General features: G+C 40.1%; 2 protein-coding genes and 1 non-coding gene across 6 annotated transcripts in view; 1 reads left to right on the plus strand and 2 right to left on the minus strand.

Moving 5' to 3' along the window:
- Positions 1-1,773: 1,773 nt before the first annotated feature.
- On the minus strand, positions 1,774-1,845 carry trnaq-cug (transfer RNA glutamine (anticodon CUG)). Its single transcript has one exon. It is a non-coding gene; the product is annotated as a tRNA-Gln (tRNA).
- Positions 1,846-2,268: 423 nt separating this feature from the next.
- On the plus strand, positions 2,269-8,055 carry rab11a (RAB11a, member RAS oncogene family). Its single transcript, XM_026927094.3, has 5 exons — positions 2,269-2,447; positions 3,935-4,130; positions 4,456-4,649; positions 4,862-4,942; positions 5,595-8,055. Exons 1-5 carry the CDS (start codon positions 2,408-2,410, stop codon positions 5,729-5,731), a joined length of 648 nt encoding a protein of 215 aa, XP_026782895.1. The 5' UTR covers positions 2,269-2,407; the 3' UTR covers positions 5,732-8,055.
- A 352-nt stretch (positions 8,056-8,407) lies between these two features.
- The window catches only part of megf11 (multiple EGF-like-domains 11), a 109,904-nt gene continuing 99,141 nt past the window's right edge, over positions 8,408-19,170 (minus strand). For 3 of the 4 annotated variants that reach the window (XM_053234966.1, XM_026927092.3, XM_026927089.3), the window contains 2 exons: positions 13,706-13,918; positions 8,408-10,047 (listed from right to left, as the gene is read on the minus strand). In XM_053234966.1, coding sequence (XP_053090941.1) covers positions 9,872-10,047; positions 13,706-13,918 — 389 coding nt within the window. In that variant the 3' untranslated portion in view covers positions 8,408-9,871. Of the gene's footprint in view, positions 10,048-10,144; positions 12,996-13,705; positions 13,919-19,170 lie in introns of those variants that run through there. The other variant, XM_053234967.1, reaches the window with a different exon arrangement.

Raw genomic sequence — 19,170 nt, forward strand, 5'->3', positions numbered from 1 at the left:
GCCGACCACGTGACTGCCAACAAACGGCGAGTACGTCACACCTCATCTGGCTCTGAGGAAGAGCAGCACGAGCGCGAGCAGAGAAGCACTACATCCTCACTGATGACCAGTGGAGAGCTAGCGGCCACATACAAGTCATATCTTCATTATTACATTATGCATTTTCTTAGTCTATCCGCGCCTGTATTTGTAATGTGTGAAGCCCGATTCTTAGCTGTGCCAGCTCTTCAAGATCACTATATATATGTATATATATATATATATATATATATATATATATATATATATATATATATATATAATTATATATTTATTGTAAGTGTATTTATATAGGCATAGGTGCTTATTGTAATTAAAATATAATAAGAACAACTGTAATGAGAAGGAATAATTAATAAACAGTCTGTAGAATATCAGTGCACACCTGTTTGGTGGTCTGCGTTTTCTTATAAAGTTACAAAATACTGTCCTCTTGTGGTCAGTCATAAGCAGTGCACTAAAACACATACAGGATAGCTGAAAATCAAACTACCTATAATAATAATAATAATAATAATAATAATAATAATAATAATAATTTTGCTCTGCCACAGTGTTCATGTGTGATAATGCAGTGTTCTTTGACTTGGTCAAACAACACCACAGCCATCGTCAAGAAAGCCCAGCAGCACCTTTACTTTATTAGGTTGCTGAAAAAAGCCGGTCTGAACCGCCAACCTCTTACCCAGGCCTACAGAGGATTAGTAGAGAGCATTCTCACCAGAGGCATCACAGTGTGGTTCAGAAAAACCACACTGAAGGAGTGGAAGGCCCTACAGAGGGCCATCAGGACTGCTGAGAGACTCATAGGATCACATCTCCCCTCCATAGACACTCTATTCACCCACCGCTGCCAGAAGAAAGCTAGGGCCATTCTCAAAGACCCCCACCACCCAGGTCGCTCTCTGTTCATGTGGAGGATCTCAAGTTACCACCACAGACCAGAGACCAAAGCTCACGGCGAGCGCTATCACAACAGCTTCATTCCAGCGGTTACCAGACTAATAGCTGAGGATATCCAGGCTGGAGTTAGATACCCTTTCCCCCAACTCACATCCTCAATAACTTAAGGAATCACTCTCTAAGTAACTTTTCCCTTGTTTACACACACATACATAGCAAATATATCATAAATGCTGTTATCATAGTGCAAAATGCAGCCACTGGAGGCAACTGGCTGTACAAATTATATTTTAAGTTTTTATTATATTGCTGGTTATATATTGTTATTGTGTTATTGTGATTTGTTACTATTTGTTGTCTGTGTTATTTGTAGTTTCTATTGTTTACTGCCTTTTTTATGTCTTAGACTAACACTTGCACTGAGAGAACCGCACAAGAATTCCAATGCCCTTGTATACCTGTGCATGTGCAAATGGCAAATAAAGATCTTGAATCTTGTCAGTGGAGTGTTGGTGTGTGTTGCTGCAGTGTCAGTGGAGTGTTGGTGTGTGTTAATGCAGTGTTAGTAGAGTGTTGGTGTGTGTTGCTGCAGTGTTAGTGGAGTGTGTTAGTGTGCTGATGTAGACCAGCTCAGTAAATGCTCTGCACTCTGCTAAGGCACTTGGGTTTGCAGTACACATGGGTTCACTGTTCTTTACATGGAGCCATTATTTAGTAAGGATTCTTGTTTTCTGCAGCAACAATTAATTAACAAAAATAAATACATAAAAAAGAAAAAAAAATTACAAAATAAATAGAAAAAAATAAATAAATGAAAAAGAAAGCACTGGCAGGTTCCACCGAGATTTGAACTCGGATCGCTGGATTCAGAGTCCAGAGTGCTAACCATTACACCATGGAACCGGCTGACACGCTAGACGCCACCATCAACCATAAATTATACTATAATTGCTTTAGAAATTTTGTTACTAGTGTCCCCCCTAAAAAAAAAAAAAATTTAAATAAGTTTACTAAAGCGGATACAGCACAACAGTGGCACAAAGCATAAGGAAATATTCTTAAGTGGACCGGTCAAAGCCTTCATCTGAATTCAGTAACAAGAAGAGGGGAGCACAAATAAAGAGGGATAAATATAAGTGAGTTATTTTAATTCGCTGTTTCAACGCCTTGCTCACATATACCGCATATGTCAGCCTCTCGTTTCTCAACTAGTAACAGAAATCACTCAGGGACCATCTTTTACTGATTGTCGATAGCCATCGCGTAACAATGACTTTTATTTTGAAATTGTAGCGATTGTTTTGAACCCTTGAATGAAGGCCGCACGCTTGCTAAATAGTTAGCATGGCTACCGAGTTGCACACAATCTGACTGCAGTGCAGCAGCGGGAAGGACCAAGCGGGCTGTTTCCATTTTAGCTCGATAAGTGTTTACCTACCACTGTTTAACCTTCATTTCTAGCAAGATGGGAACAAGAGACGACGAATACGACTACTTGTTTAAAGGTGAATAATTTTTTAAAGCCGCTATAGCTAATGTCGTCTTGATTAATTTTTTCTAATGTTAGCAAGAAAAAAAGATAATATTGGATAAGGCAGGAACTGTACAAAATGTCTTAGCATGCTAGCTGTCTCCACCTAGGCTAGCTAGCTAACAGGCCAGAATTAGCGAGAAATGTTGCTTATTGCTAGCGAAAAACGTTATACGCAAATTATTCTCCGCTACGCTAATCCCTGATGGCTGTGATTGTTAGAGTAATGAACATAGCAAAAACAGACATACCTATATTTTATTTAGCTAAATAGCTAATGCTACTCACATTAGCGACGCAGTGAAACAAGCATATAATGTGTTTAAGATGTATCTAGATATTTCTGTCTCGAGCACCACACCTTACACATGATCTCCAGGCGGCGGTTAAACCTGGCAGGTTCGCTTCAACTGACTGGTCAGTCGTGTTAAGCAGATTTTATTGCCACAAGATAAAAGGAAATGCTGAAACGTTTCTTCTGTCCCATAACCAGGAAGACAACACCACGGCGTTTAGTTATTTACTAGTTAATGTTAATCTCCCTTACTACCAGCCCGGTCACTAGAAAGTCACAGCAAACGCAGAGATGTCGGTTGTAAAATGTAGAAAATGTCGGTTGGAAAAAATCCAAACATCCACTTCAAAAATCTATCTATCTGTCTATCTATGTATGTACATGTATGTGTGTGTGTGTGTGTGTATATATATATATATATATATATATATATATATATATATATATATATATATAATATAATATAATGTATATGTATGTATATATAAAATGTATACACACGCACACACACACACGGGTGTGTGTATGTGTGTAATGTAAACAACCCGACTGTTCTTTCAACCCAATATCAGGGTTCTCAAGCCTGGTGAAGTTACTTCTTTGTGGTTTCACAACTGAACAGTTGGTACCATGTTTTTAACCACGTATTATGCAATATATTATGTAATTAAATGTAGCATATAAAGAACGCCATTACTGTCAATCTTGTGTCCCTTTACAGCGGCATCTAGGGCAAGTTGTTGCCATTTTACCATTTTTACCTTTGATCGAGTGGAGAATGAGGTTAGGAAAGTGTTAATCATTAAAGACAATAGAAAGTCAGATCCAATAGTCTGTCTTTTACAGTGGGGGTCTCCACCACTCCAAACATGCCCCAAATCATAACCGAGCTGTAAAAATGTAAATGTGGGGATTAGTTAGCATGCGAGTTGCACCAATCCCACTATTTCCATTTTCCCTCTAATATAATTCTGTATAATACTACTGTAATACTGATCTTATGTTCAAATGCAGTCGACATCACACACTGGAAAAATGTGCCAGATCTGATTGACAGTATGGGTTCTGATATGAATATTCTGTGCTGGATCAGTATACCCCTACTTACTTGAGATTAGAGCAGAAAGTTGAACACTTTTATTTATTTATTTATTTTTTTTTTGAAGTGGTCCTGATTGGAGACTCTGGAGTGGGGAAGAGTAACCTTTTGTCCCGTTTCACCCGCAACGAGTTCAACCTGGAAAGTAAAAGCACTATTGGAGTGGAGTTTGCTACTCGCAGCATTCAGGTGGATGGGAAGACCGTAAAAGCCCAGATATGGGACACGGCTGGGCAGGAGCGCTACAGAGCCATCACCTCAGCGTAAGAAAACACCACCACTCTTGTGCAAAGCTCGGGACAGTGCCACATTAAAGAATCTGCTGACTCTGCTGTACCGGCTGTTTCTTTTTTTTTCTCCCCTTTTTTTTCTGTGCCGAATCATTTTTATTTTCTCTCATTTTTTTATCATGTATAATTACAGTTTTAGTAGTTTTCACAGATTTGTTAAAAAAATGCCACATACGGTTTTGCTGGAAATCCCATGATCAAATGTAAACATTGTGTCTTTTTAAAATGTCGTGGACCCCCTTTAACCTCTGAGTTACTACTTGCCAGGTAGAGATTGCCCTTTATTTTTGGTTTACAGGTATTACCGTGGTGCTGTGGGGGCTCTGCTGGTGTACGACATTGCCAAGCATCTGACCTATGAGAATGTGGAGCGCTGGCTGAAGGAGCTGAGGGACCATGCAGACAGCAACATTGTTATCATGCTGGTTGGCAACAAAAGTGACCTGCGCCATCTCCGGGCTGTGCCCACTGATGAGGCACGCGCATTCGCAGGTCAGAACCCCGGTTGGATTTGAGCCAAGAACTGGCGCACTGCTGCCCACCTTCCTGTTCCTAAACTTTATTCAGGATACTACTTGTTTTAAAAAATATTTTGATAAGGCAAGAGTGAAGGCTATATTCTTAAGAGCCTTGTGTTCTTTTGAAGTGGATCAGTGGGGCCTTGAAATGCTATCTCAGTGAAAAATTGTTCCTTGTCTCTGCAGAGAAGAACGGGTTGTCTTTCCTGGAGACATCAGCTCTGGATTCCACCAACGTGGAGACAGCCTTTCAGACCATCCTGACTGGTGAGTGGAGTCTGAGTGCAGGAGCTGTTGTCATGTCTGTTTGGTTTCTTATATGCTGTAAGATTGAGCCTAAATCATATTTAGCCAGAAACCAGAGGAGGAAAAAAAAGTGAGTTGATGAGCAGAACTTCATGCAGATGAGCTTGAGAAAGTGTATGTGTGTAGGCTAAAGGCTGATTGGTTTTTGGTCAAAGGCCATTCCCTTATGAATGACTAATCAAAGGACTGACCTTGCTGGGCTGGGTCCGTTGAGTTCCTCCCGCTTGACGTGACTGTAATAAAAAAGCTTCCTGCTTCTGTTGCAGCTTTGTTTGTCAGCCTAGCCTGATTTCCTTTCTGCAGTGTAAGCTGAAAGGAGTTTACATTTTTAAAGGCCATCAGATATAACATGGTAATTACATTACCTCAGGCATACTGCAATGTTTATAGCTCAGGCTGAATAAAAAAGGTGTAATGAATTCAAATGATTTCAGAGGCATCTCAGCACACAAGGGCTATTTTTAGGGCAGAGATCTCTGTGCACACACTGATGTGAATCTCCATAAGCTAAATAAAATAATCCAAAAACAATTCTAGTGTTTTAATAATCATAACTAATCACCTTTGTAGAGAAGATGATCCTGTACCTTACAAGCTGATCGTTATCTTACAGAAATCTACCGGATCGTGTCCCAGAAACAGATGTCGGACCGCCGGGATAACGACATATCACCCAGCAACAACGTGGTGTCCATCCAGGTGCAGCCCACTGAGAATAAGCCAAAAATGCAGTGTTGCCAGAACATCTAGCCCCCTCCATGACCTCCTTTTCCTGCAAAGCCCACCTGCAGAAAAGCCCTCATCCCTCCCTCTCTTCTCACCCCTTCCCCCCTCTCCCACCACTTCTTAAAGACTGCTTTGGTTCAGAGGCGCAGCTGCACGCTTGGGCTAGAGCACAGAAGCTGTGTTTCCAAACCTCAGATCTCAAAAGGGTTACCACCTGCGCTCTGGACTAACATTTTTTTTGGTTTGTTTGTTTTCTGCCATGGTAGGCTTTTTTATTGCAAAATTTTAATAATCAGTTGTGCTGATCTTCACAGAAACATCTTAATATATTCTTTAATTTGCGAACAGTGTGAGGTTTGTTCATGTTGGTGTCTTGCGCAGCTGGCCCGTGTTTGTGTCTGAGCCTGTCACGAGATTAGACAGTGGCATTAAGGAGGTGTTACTGTATGCTGTACTTAGAGAGTTTGGATACTAGATGTTAGACTAGCATTAGGCCCCAGAGATCATTGACCTCCCAACTTTAGCTATGGCTGTGTGTATGCAAAAGCTTCACTTTGCATGTAAACTTAAATACCATCTTAGGAGCACTCCTATTATTGTATTTTTGACAGTATCCTAGCGGATAGCGTAACACATCAGTCATGATTGTTGTGGCTCCTGTGGTCTGTATAGTAGAATATGCTTGCATGCTTTATATCAGCATTCTGGAAAGAGGAGTGGGAAGATGTTCTTTGGTACAGAGAACCCCACAGACATGACTCCTCACACTGACAGAGTTCCTCATGCTGCTGCTGTTTTCATTCATCCTGTGCATTTCTTGTAGAGTAGTGATTTTAGTGCCTTTCTCAGTGGAATGTCACACAGGGAAGCCTCCCTTTTTGTGCATGTGCTCACACTGTGGGCTTTTTCCTCCTGCTCTTCACAGCAGTGCTGTGAGGCCTTCATCACATGATCGTCTGCAGTGCTAAAATGGTGGCATTCATCCATTCTGACTGCTGCCTTTTTTCTTGATGTTTCTGCCATCTAATGTCACCTCTGTTTGGTTCTTTTAGCCAGGTTAAATAGCAAGTTTAAATCATTCAGGAACAACGATTGATGCAAAACTTGAGGAAAAAAGTTCAACACAAAAACATTTGAGCTTAGACTTTGATGGCAGTCAGTGTAGGAACCCATTTTAACAGCACTGAAACACTATAAAAATGTATGTAGTATAGTAAGTGAGGACAGAGATCTTAGAATATAGTAGTGTCAAACAAACTTCCCATTCAGTGCACCACTCTCCTTAGTCAATAGAAAGAATAGCCAGACCACTGCACTCAAGACATAACTGATGATTGTAGGCTGGAGCTTTTAGATGTTTTTGCACCAAACACACTATTTCTTTCCTTATCTAACCCACACTACAGTTTAATTCTTTAGTATTTATTCTATAGTAGCCAACTGATTTATTGTTTTGTGCCTATTATGTAAGACTCCTGAATTTTAGGACAGTACTATGTTTCTGATCAAAATAAATTAAGAATGTATAATGTATTGTAGCCCAGTATAATCCTGTTGTGATTGTAAAAGCAAGCATTCCTATAATTCAGCAGATGTGGGGAACATCATAAACTGCAAATCATTTTTGCACCATGGCTGCCTAAGGAATAGTATTGTGTGTACAGTAGAAATGATAGTGAGGACAATATGCATGATCTATTCTGGTATATCCTTAAAACCCTACACCCTCTCTGTTACACTTAAATGTTAAGTGAATTCTTCCTAAAGCTAGGCACTCTGAGACCTATTTGGGTTAGGGTGGAAATCCCCCTTGTAATACCTGCTATAATAATTCAAAATTATAATGAGGAGTGTGTAGGTTTGAACCTCTTGACAGCTTTTCACAAAATAAGTCATAGTGAACTCGGTATGAACATCACAATATGGCAGTCTAAAGCAGAATAGAATAGTTGTAAAGAAAATTGTATACCTGTCAAGTTTGGCACTATGTCTTTCTCTATGCATTCTGTGACTATATGGTATATGGTATTGGGCCTTCTTCTAAACTGGCCCTTGGGACCCTGAAACTAATCATGTAACTGACTGGTAGATGGCTAAAGGGCAGTGCCAATGATGTATGGGTACAGATGGCACAGCTATGCCCAGCCTAAGCACTGCACATAGCTGGTGTGTCTTACATTCATCTGGAAATTGATGTTCTATCAGTTCTCTTTCACATATTGCCTCAAAAACTTTTGTTTCGTCTGTGCTGTACTGTGACTTTTTTTTTTATCATTATACTATTACTCTATCCACTGTAATTCGAATTTCAAAGTGAAAAATAAAATTACGGTTAAGTGAGTAATTCAGGAATTTGTGATAAATGTTTTGTGATGCTTCGAATTATGTTAAATGAATTTTGTCTTTGTAGTTTGTTTTTGTAATAAGTGCCTTTGTCATCCTTCCTAATCAGTGTTTTTGGTTAAATCATTAGCCATTTACTTCAGACTGCTTCATTTCATTTCCTTAATACTCAGTGGTCATTTCCCTAATCATTAAACAATGTAGAAGTGGTTAAATCCCTCAGGTAAAGAGAAGTAGCTCATGTCATGGATGTGAGGGCTACAGTTAAATTAAACCTATTCTCTATAAGCTTTATTTTGAATGAAATGACACAAAGATCAAATCAGTTTTGTTTCACAAACAGGCTTAAAGCACACCAACTTGCTGTGTGTGTATGGATAAACTGCACTTTTGTCCCTGTGTGATTGTCTGCAGGTTATTGCTTTAGTGAGGGGAATGGGGCCACATTTAGAGCATTGCACAAAACAAGCAAGCAGAATTACCAAACTGAACTTCATATGAAACAAGATTCAGGAAATGTCTCCAAACGATATGTAGGTGATCACTGCCCACTGTAATGCATCTACTTAGACAAAAAAGATAACTTACATTGTGTATCGCTAGTGTGCATGGGTGGTACAGTCACAAGAAATGAATTAAGCATCATTTGATATAATTTGTTCATGCTAGATTGTTTTCTATTTAAACTTTACACCTTTATGGAAAACAAAACTGCTGTTTAAGCAAATGTTACAAATAAACACAAAAACAAAAGCTCTCTTAAGATCCAACCACCAGGATTTTAAAAATATAAACAGAAACAACAAATAATATATATTTACTAAAAAAAAACAAAAACTTTAGTATACAGTCTTGAATATACATTCACATGACATCACACCTGCAAACGTGATATATAACCATCCATCAATGTTTTTTGGATGAAACAGCAGTTTAATATAGACTAGTGGTATTAAGAACATTGTACAGTGTATATCAAGCTGCTGTTTTTCTCATAAATCTTTTATAAAGAGCTGTGCTCTACCTCAGCAGATTTTAAAATACTTTATGAAATGTTTAAAGAATTATACTTATATTGTGTTATGAAGAAAAACTGATGGTTCTCAAAAACTCATTTTGGTAATTGTCTTTAAACAGTAAAAACTAAATGGTCTTACTATTTAACCATTTACTATTAAGCCATGCTTTCTCACTAAGGTCTTTTCAGTCCTCTTCAAATAGTCAAGGGCAGCAGTGACACGTCCCCTGTAGGTGACAGTATCCATTGGCTCTGATTAGATGGCCAGAGTCAGTCCCTGATTGCTTTAGGGAACAGGTGATTGGGTCAACTTCACCCTCTGCTTAAGCTACTGACCAGCGAATCACTGAGACTATGTTCCTTCTACAACTGGAGACAGCTCGTTTGTATGGAAATTCTTCAACACAAGAGTGCCTTGATAGTCTATTAGTTTACTGCAATATACACAATTAGATACAGAATACAGGATGTGTTTTCTTCTCAGTCCTCTGTCCAGCATTCTCAATGAAAACCTTTTACCTTCCAGGGAAGTGAATGAAGAGAAGAGAGAAGTGAGTAGTTGCTAATATCTTTACAGATCTTTGTACAATCCTTTCTTAGCCATCTGATGTCCCACACACACACATAGACACATACCAATCCAGCAAAACTATGTTACAGAATTCATAGCCATCTTGTCATGCATCTGTGTGTATCCGGGAAGGAGATGGAAATATGTGATAAGATAAAAAGATTGACAAGAGGAGGTCCTGCAGAAGCAGGTGGTGCTTGCTGTAGTGTAGAGGTAGGCTCAGGGCTGGGCTCTACAGCAAGGAGCTGGGGGGGCTCTCAGGGGGCGGCGGAGTGTGTGTGGGGCTGTGGCGCATGGGCAGGATGTCGTAGTGGCTCGGGATGTGGCTGTTCCGAGGAAGGTCATAAGGGTTCTGGGAGAAACCAGTCGCCAGGCCATTGGGTCCCTGTAGGACACTCACTGTGGGTTCTGATAGAGATGCAGGTAAAATCTTAGTTAAATATATTGAAGTATACTAAGAATACACACACATTATATATATATATATATATGTTAGATATTCTTAGGTGGATCAATTCTATACCAGCAGTGACCTTGACATAGTAGTATGTGTAACCGCAGCATTGCTGGGGTTTTAAAGCATCATTTACATTTACTAGTCATTTTATTAGACACACATACCATGTTGGTTCATCATGTTCAGTAGATGTGCAGTTAGACAATGTATTGCATATTTTTCCATGCAGAATTTATGTTCATTTTTTTCTACCTGTCATCAGTGTCTGTTTCTGACAAGACTGCTCTTGGCTGGATATTTTTTGTTGGTGGACTATTCTCATATGAGGTGTTTAAAAGGCATTTTCACCAATTTGGTCAGAATACTTTAATACAGAAACTCTCCCAGGACCGATTCTGGACTTGTTTGGGGAGGAGCTCAGAATTGCAGGTTTGTTTTCACACAGAAGAAATCCTTCCTAAACGTGTATTGATTGCGCAATTCCACATCACTTTTGTGCACGGAGTTTTGCAAAACGGTAGACACTAGGATCATCTATTTTTCTGTTTTTGTATTATTTTCCTTTGGTACCAACATGCAAGTGGCAACTGCAATTTTTTGGAAGCATGGCATGGCATTGTGCAGGAATACCTGCAAGCAAGGAGCAGTTCTCCTATAAAATGATTTTTAGAGTTGCTCCAGTCCTATGAAAGTGAGGTTTTATTGTGTTAGGACTATGTATAATACTGATAATATGAGACCCATCACATAGCTGGTGTTCAAAATTCTGTAACCTTGTGCATAGATTATCAAATGAGATGTGCTTGGCCTTTAATAGAAATCAAACACAAACTACAGTTGGGGCCATAAGTATTTGGACGGTTACAATTTTTATAAGTGTGATTGAAGTGTAGACTTTCAGCCTTAATTCAAAGGTTTAACAAAAATAGTGCATTAACCGTTTAGAAACTACAGCCATTTTTTTTACAGTCTCTCCATTTTCACAGGCTCAAAAGTAATTGGAAAAGACAGTTGACTGATAAGTAGTTTCATGTTTCAGTTTCCTTATTATTTCATGACAAATTAAGGAGATAAAACATCTGGAGTTCATTCCAAGTGTTGAATTTGCATTTTCTATCTGTTCATGGGAACTCTCAATATGTGGTCCAAAGAGGTGTCAATGCAAATGAAGGAAGCCATCAGACCTATCAGAGAGATGGCAGAAACATTAGGGGTTGCCAAATCAACAATTTGGTATATTCTTAAAAAGAAGAAATGCACTTGAAAGCTCAGCAACACCAAAAGGCCTGGAAGACCACAGAATTCTTTCCTTGGTCTACAATCAAGAGACGTCTTCATGGATGTAAATACAGAGGGTTTACTTCTGTACACAAACCACTGGTACCACTGAAGAACGGAAGAGCTTCTTAAGGCAAAGAAATGGAATGTTCTTAAATGGCCGAGTCAGTCACCTGACTTCAACCCAACTGAGCATGATTTTCACTTACTGAAGACAAAACTGAAGGCAGAAAGATCCACAAACAAGCAGCAAATGAAGGCGGCAGCAGTAAAGACCTGGCAAAACGCCTCAGAGAGGAAATTCCTTTAGTTATGTCCATGGGATCCAGACTTCAGCCAGTCATTGACTGCAAAGGATTTGCATCCACTTATTAAAAATAATCCTTATATTTATAATTTGTCCAATTACTTTTGAGCCTGTGAAAATTGAGGGACTATATAAAAAATCGCTGTGATTCCTACACTTTTAATGCAATATTTTTGTAAAACCCCTTGAATTAAAAGTCTACACTTCAATCGCATCTTGACTGCTTCATTTCAAATCAATTGTAGTGTTGGAGTACAGAGGCAAAATAATGAAAACTGTGTCACTGTCCAAATACTTATGGACCCGACTGTATAATATGTAGATGCACAATGCAACATATTTAAGTTCACTATAAGTATCACACCTGTATGAGCTTGTTGGACATCCCATTCCAAAACCACAGGCATGAATATGGAGTCGTATTGGAAATATACAATTGTCTAAAATGTCTTTGTATGCTGTCGCATTAGTATTACCCTTCATTAGAACTAACTGACCTAGCGCAAACCCTGAAAAACAGACCATTATCTCACCTCCACCACACTCTACTGTTGGCACTATGCATTCCGGTAGGTAGCACATAGTGATCTTAGTTTTGTTTGCAGATGCTTGGCCATGAAGTTCCTTATGCACAGATCTTGTGCTGATTTTACTTCCAGAGGCAGTTTGGAACTCCGTAGTGATGCAGAGAATAGGCAATTTTTACGTGCTACACACTTCAGCACTGGGTGGCCCCGCTCTGGGAGTTTGTGTGGTCTACTGCTTCATGCCTAAGCTCTTGTTGCTCCTAGATGCTTTGATTTCAGAATTTTAGCACTGACAGTTAACCAGGCAGTTCTAGCAGGGCCGAAATTTCACTACTGACTTGGTAAAGGTGGCACAGGTGGCATCTTATGACCGTGCCATGTATAAAGTCACTGAGCTCTTCAGTATGACCCATTCTACTGCCATTGTTTGTCTAGGGAGATTGCATGGCTATGTGCTTGATTTTATGTACCTGTTAGCAATGGGTGTGGCTGAAACACCTGAACTCAATAATTAGGAGAGGTGTCCAAATACTGATTGCAATATAGTGTATAAAGAAATCAGAAAAAATATTTGCTTACAGTTTAATAGTACAGCAATGGTAGTGTGTGAAAAAGAGCAGAATTACTTATTAAATGTAAAATATGTGTACTCTGGTTTCCTCCCCAAGTCCATAGACATGCGTTGTAGGCTGATTGGCATTTCCAAATTGTCCATAGTGTGTGAATGGGTGTGTGAGACTCTTGTGCCCAGAGTCCCCTGGGATAGGCTCCAGGCTACCCAGCGACCCTGTGTAGGATAAGCGGGAAAGAGAATGTATGGATGGATGTGCTTAAGCTTTTGGGGAAAAAATGAGAGACATAGGATAATTCCTCATTTCTCCTTCAGAAAACTTTGCATTAAAATTGCATACATATACTGTATATAAAACCAATTTGAAGTTTTTATGAGTTGTGATCATTTGTGTTTGAATGCCTATAGTGTAAACCCATATGAGGATGGGTTCTCTGTTGAGTCTGGTTCCTCTCAAGGTTTCTTCCTATCACCATCTCAGGGAGTTTTTCCTTGCCACCGTCACCCTGCTTGCTCATCAGAGATGTCTCACACACACACACTTCACTTTACTTTTGTTTGTGTAAAGCTGCTTTGAAACAATAACCTTTGTAAAAAAGCGCTATACAAATAAAAATGAATTGAATTGAATTGAATTGTATAGCAACAGATGGGCTACAGTCAGTAACTGTATACCCACAAAGTGAACCTAAATGGTACTCTTACTGTTCTTTATTGAATTTCCACCCTCTGTCAACACAAATATGGCCATTTTTAAAAAGTTATCACTGACTGCCTGAATTAACCCTCTAACCAATACTCCTATTTGAAATATGTTAGGAATATTTTGTACAACACCCTGTGGATGCAACAGATAGCAAAAAATTGGTTTTAGTAATAACATTAACTGACTGCATTTCTGAAGCCCTTCCTCATATCTAACCTACCCATGTCATAGATGTTCCTGCTTGCAGAGGTGCGGGTGGTAGTGTTAGTGCTGGTGCAGAAGGCCAAGTCCCTGTGTGCAGGAGACTTCATCTCCACGTAGCTGCTCTCTGTGTGCTTGCAGGTCAGACCTGGTGGGTCCCGGATGGTGGCATATGGATTCTCACTATTCAGAGAGCATGAGCTGGAGCTGCACATGGATGGCTTGATGTAGTCTGCAAACCACAGACACAGACACACAATATAAATTTTGTACCAGCAGAACTAGCCAAGGAAAATGTACAACAGAGTTCATGAGACCTTCAGGTTATCTTTAGTAAGATTAATGCTTTCTCAGCTATACTACTGTACTACACACTATGTAAAAACGGTACTATTTAGTACTCTCCAGTTTTTGATGTAACCCTAGTCACAGTGTCTAGGGCACATAAGAACAACTGTTTCATGGCCCATATGCAATATCCTTGAGGAGAGACTTGTTAAAATTCAGGAGAGAGAATTGTATTACACCCTCTAGCATACAGCCATGCACGTTATCTGCAGCTAAAGCAGGGGAGAGGGTGAAAGTGCTGAGCACAGAAGCGTGTGTAGCAGTGTAGGTGTGCATTCCAAACAATTGGTTATTGAATAGCTGGTGGCTATACTGATTTATCCAAAACTGTGGACACACTAGGAACATTATTGGTAAGAGGGAATCCAATAGACACAGCGGCACCAAGAACACATTTATAAACATTTTAAATTCAAGCAAATTGATAACAAGCAAATTGATAATCAGAAGACACATATATTCTATTAGTACAAAAACAGATTATTATTATTGGCCAAGTAAGCAAGGGCTTTCAGGGTCAGCAGCCAAACTCTTGAAAGCTTCTTCCATCCAAGTTGATCCAGTCACACCTCCTGCAGCTTCCTTTGTTAGGCTGTATACAACAAATCTGAGACAACACTGGCCCTAAGAGATCAATTTAAGGATAGTTGTGTGTATATGTGTGTGTGTCTGTCTGGAGGCTGAGGTTGTGATGAGGGCAGGGATCAGATTAATTGCAGACACACAGGCAGCAGAGAGATGGGTAGGGGCTTGTGGCTTTAAGTGGTTGCTTTGGGCTGTCAGTAACTATGAGGGTCTTGATGTAACTGACTACCATAGAGACCAAGCATCAGAAAGCTAAAGGACATAGTATAAAAGTATCTTCCTGTTTCCTGTAAACATATATACAGAATGAAATGAGAGGTTGGAGACCCTTGTGCAGGGATGTCCAAGTGCCTTTATGATCAAACCACATGTTCTCACCAAACATGCTGAATTTGTTCATTTAGTTTTGGCCTCATACACAATACACAAATGCAACTGTAATTCCAGTGATGTTTGCTGAAATTTAGGAATTTTGTGAGTTGCTCTCTAATAGTTGATTTTGAAACTTGAGAAGCCTAAAAGTCATCAAAACTATACAATTTTGAAAATTTTATCTTGCTGTTTGATTATATGTCACGCATACAGAGGTAGTAAGACTCACTTGGTCACTTGGTCACTTGGTCACTTGGTCACTTGAGGGGCAGTCGTGGCCTAATGGATAGCGAGTCGGACTTGCAACCCGAAGGTGAACCTGAAGGTTGTGGGTTCGAGTCTCGGGTCCAGCAGGGATTGTAGGTGGGGGGAGTGAATGACCAGCGCTCTCTCCCACCCTCAATACCACGACTGAGGTGAGACCCTTGAGCAAGGCACCGAACCCCCAACTGCTCCCCGGGCGCCGCAGCAAAAAAAAAAAGGCTGCCCACTGCTCCGGGTGTGTGTTCACGGTGTGTGTGTTCACTACTGTGTGTGCACTTGGATGGGTTAAATGCAGAGCACAAATTCCTAGTATGGGTCACCATACTTGGCCACAAGTCACTTCACTTCTTGTATGTGTGCACACATGTGCCGATACCTTTCAAGTCAAAAAGTGACGTACAGTCCCCAAAGTATTGGAAGGACAAGGCCAATTCTTTTTTCAGTGTTTTTGCTATATACTGAAAACATTTGGCCTTGAGTTCAAAAGATTAATATGAAACAATAGATCAGAATTTCAGCTTTAATTTCCTGATATTTACATCTAGATGTATTAAACAACTTAGAACATGGCACCTTTGGTGGCAGACAACCCAATTTTTAGATATTGTAAAAAATAGTCTTAAAGTAAAGTAACGTAAATAACACTTAATATTTGGTTGCATACCACTTGCTTGCAATACCTGTTGTTGTTTTTTGCTTTAGTTTTTGCTCCCTTCAGTCTCCTTTGCAGGAGGTGAAATGCATGCTCAATTGAGTTAAAGTCTGGTGATTGACTTGTCTAGCCTAAAACCTTCCACTTTTTTCCCCCTCTGATCCTTTGTTGTGTTGGCAGTGTGTAAATTGTTATGCAGAATGTTTCTGTAGACTTCTGAATTCATTCTGCTGCTACCATCATGAGTTACATAATCAATAAAGATTAGTGAGTCCATTCCAGAAGCAGCCATGCAAGCCCAAGCCATGATACTACCTCGACCAAGCTTGACCGATGAGCTTGTACATTTTGGATCATGAGCAGATCCTCTCTATATTTCTGCTTTTGAAGTCTTCTTTGAATGGTGATACCTTGTGATACCTTCTTTGAATTGTGATACCTTCATGCCTGCCCTGTGGAGGTTGTTGGTGATGTCACTGACTGTTGTTCTGGGGTTTTTCTTAACATCTCTCACAATTTTTCTTTCATCAACTGCTGCTGTTTTCCTTGGCAGACTTGTTCGATGTCTCGTTGTTAGTACACCAGTGGTTTCTTTCTTTTTCAGGACATTCCAAATTATTTTATTGGCTATGCCCAATGCTTGTGCAATGGCTCTGATCGATTTTCCCTCTTTTCTCAGCTTCAAAATGGCCTGTATTTCTCCTATAGATAGCTCTCTGGTCTTCTTGTTAGTTTATCCTTTTTAACAATAAATGTAGTCTTCACAGGTGAAACCCAGGGCTCAAACCAATAACAGACATTCAGAGCTATTAATTGTTTAAACAATCTAAATTGGTGGGTTCAAACAAAAGGTGCCATGTTCTACATTGTTTAACACATCTAGATGTAAATATCAGGAAATGATATTTACATATCATGAAATATGAAATTCTGATCTATCATCTCATATTGTTCTCAAACCCAAATGTCTTCAGTGTATAGCAAAAATAAAGGAATTGGCCTTGCTGTTCCAATACTTTCGGAGGGGACTGTATGACACTATAATTACTGCTGTTATAAAGCCATCTTTTCTTCTTCTCTCCTTACACATACCAGACCACATGTACACCATATGCAGCTAACATCTTCTCTTCTGCCAAATTGAGTGTATTTTCATATATTTCTTGTGTATATTTTTCTGGAGAATGCTATGGAACTTAAGTGTTTATTTTAGAGTTTATCACTTTATTACTTTAGAGTTGGATTCTGTCTTTAGCATTGCTAGCTTTATTAGCTATACTTACTATGCTATGTGCTTGCTTCCTAAGCATTGACTAACATGAAGATGCAGTGTCTGGGTTGAACTTCACCTGTGCTGACTGTGTGACAATGCCATCATGGTGCATCCAGCTGGCGGATTTTGGCCCTAATTGAGAGTTGAATCTGACCCAAACACCATAGCCTAAACAATTTGTTAGTTATAAACACCTATGATCAGCAATGACTGATAAGCATAACAAGATGTAGTGAAAGCAATCCAAGTCACTAGGCAGGTGAATGATCTAGCAGCAGACATGGCTCAGCTGAAAGTGATGATTCTGAAAATGAGGCTCTGAACAATGCCTCACCACCAATTAAGGGTGCTGCAGCGTATGAAGGGCAGGACCTGCCAGTGGGATGAACTACAGCTAAAAACAAGTGACTACATCAGATCAGTGAGTCTTGATAGTGTTGCAGTTCTACTGTCAGCCTCTAACATTCCAGGGGCTCAGGGCCTTGTTGATATTAGGCCCTAACAAGATGCTGCTCTGTCCGTGCCCTCTTGGACAGAGGTGGGAGAGGGATAGAGAGATGTAAACTCCATGGTTCAGAATAAAAGGTTCTTCAATATACTTTTTTGTTCAGAAGAAGGATGGCAATTTATCTAAGTTTCTAAGAGTGCTTGTTCCTAAAAGCCCTCCGTTTCCATATACAAAGGCTATCAGATGTATTTCATGGTGTGAATGTAATTCATTATTGCACTCGCCAATCAGATTCAGCCAGGCTGATATATGCAGTACCGGTTCCTGTCAGATGATGTTATGATTGCTGACAGCAACTGCAGCAGTAGTTCCTTTGGGCTTGCTGGAATTAAGAGACTTTCAGAAGTGGGCTGTCAGCCTGCAAGTGGACCCCAAATACCACAGGTCAACTGGCCATAATTTCTTCTTACCAGTTCTGAGACATTGTCACATGCTAGTACAGTCAGACAATATTGTGACAATTGCACAAAAGCTCCTCAGGTGGGCCCATCTGTCCATCTGTTGGCCTCATTGTCAGCTTAGCAAAAACTGGTACTGTAAAAGGTACTGTAAAATGGTGAAGCAGTCTTGACAGTGCATATGTCCGGAAGAGTGGTGTCTGCACCTACCCACCTAAGTTTGGCCAAACACAGGAGGACATTTTCACCAATGCCAAATCAACTTGTTGCTGATCGTGGTTCTCCTTAATGGAGCCAGACAACTTGCTGGGAAAGGATGTACTGGCCCATGAATGGCCTCACCATCTACTGTATGCTTTTCTGCCTCCATCACTGATTCTACCCACATCACACAGAATTCAGCAACTAGACCATAGAATCCTAATTGTGGCTCAGAGATGGCAAGGCCTTAGTGTCCACTGCTACTTTTGCTAGTGGTTGGAACACCCTGGTGGCTTCCTCCCAGACCAGATCTATTATCTTCAATTTGGTACCCCCAGCTAGGTCACCTGTGCCTGTGGGTTTGGCCTCTCAGAATGAACACTGTGACTCACCAGTCCAAGAAATACTTCTGAATGCAAATGCCTCTAGGCCTCTTGCAAACTGTTCTGCAAATTGTGTGCACCTCAAGGACTGGATCTGGTGCACTGCCCGAAAATACCAACCTTTCCTCAGGGAGTGCTGGACAGAAGCATGTTACTAAAGGTGTGTGTGTGGAGGCCAGTGCGTCACATCTGTTAGCTGGATTCCATTAAGACCCCTCCTTATGAGTCCATACAGGATCCCGAATTGAAATGGGTGCCTCTATATGTTGCCTTTTTGCTAGCGATCGCTTCAGCAAATAGAGTAGGAGAACTGCATACTTTGCCAATAAGCTGGTCCGTGCATTGGAGGTCACCTAACTCTGGAGTGACCTTGTGGTCTGGGGTTATATTGCCCAATTTTGTAAACCAACTGACTGACCTTGCAGTGTTTCACGAAGGCAAACCTACATTTGATGTCAGTTGCTGAACTCAGTTCAATTCAATAAAATTTTATTTATATA

The sequence above is a fragment of the Pangasianodon hypophthalmus genome, chromosome 6 (genome assembly GCF_027358585.1).
Source record: "Pangasianodon hypophthalmus isolate fPanHyp1 chromosome 6, fPanHyp1.pri, whole genome shotgun sequence".
NCBI lineage: Eukaryota > Metazoa > Chordata > Actinopteri > Siluriformes > Pangasiidae > Pangasianodon > Pangasianodon hypophthalmus.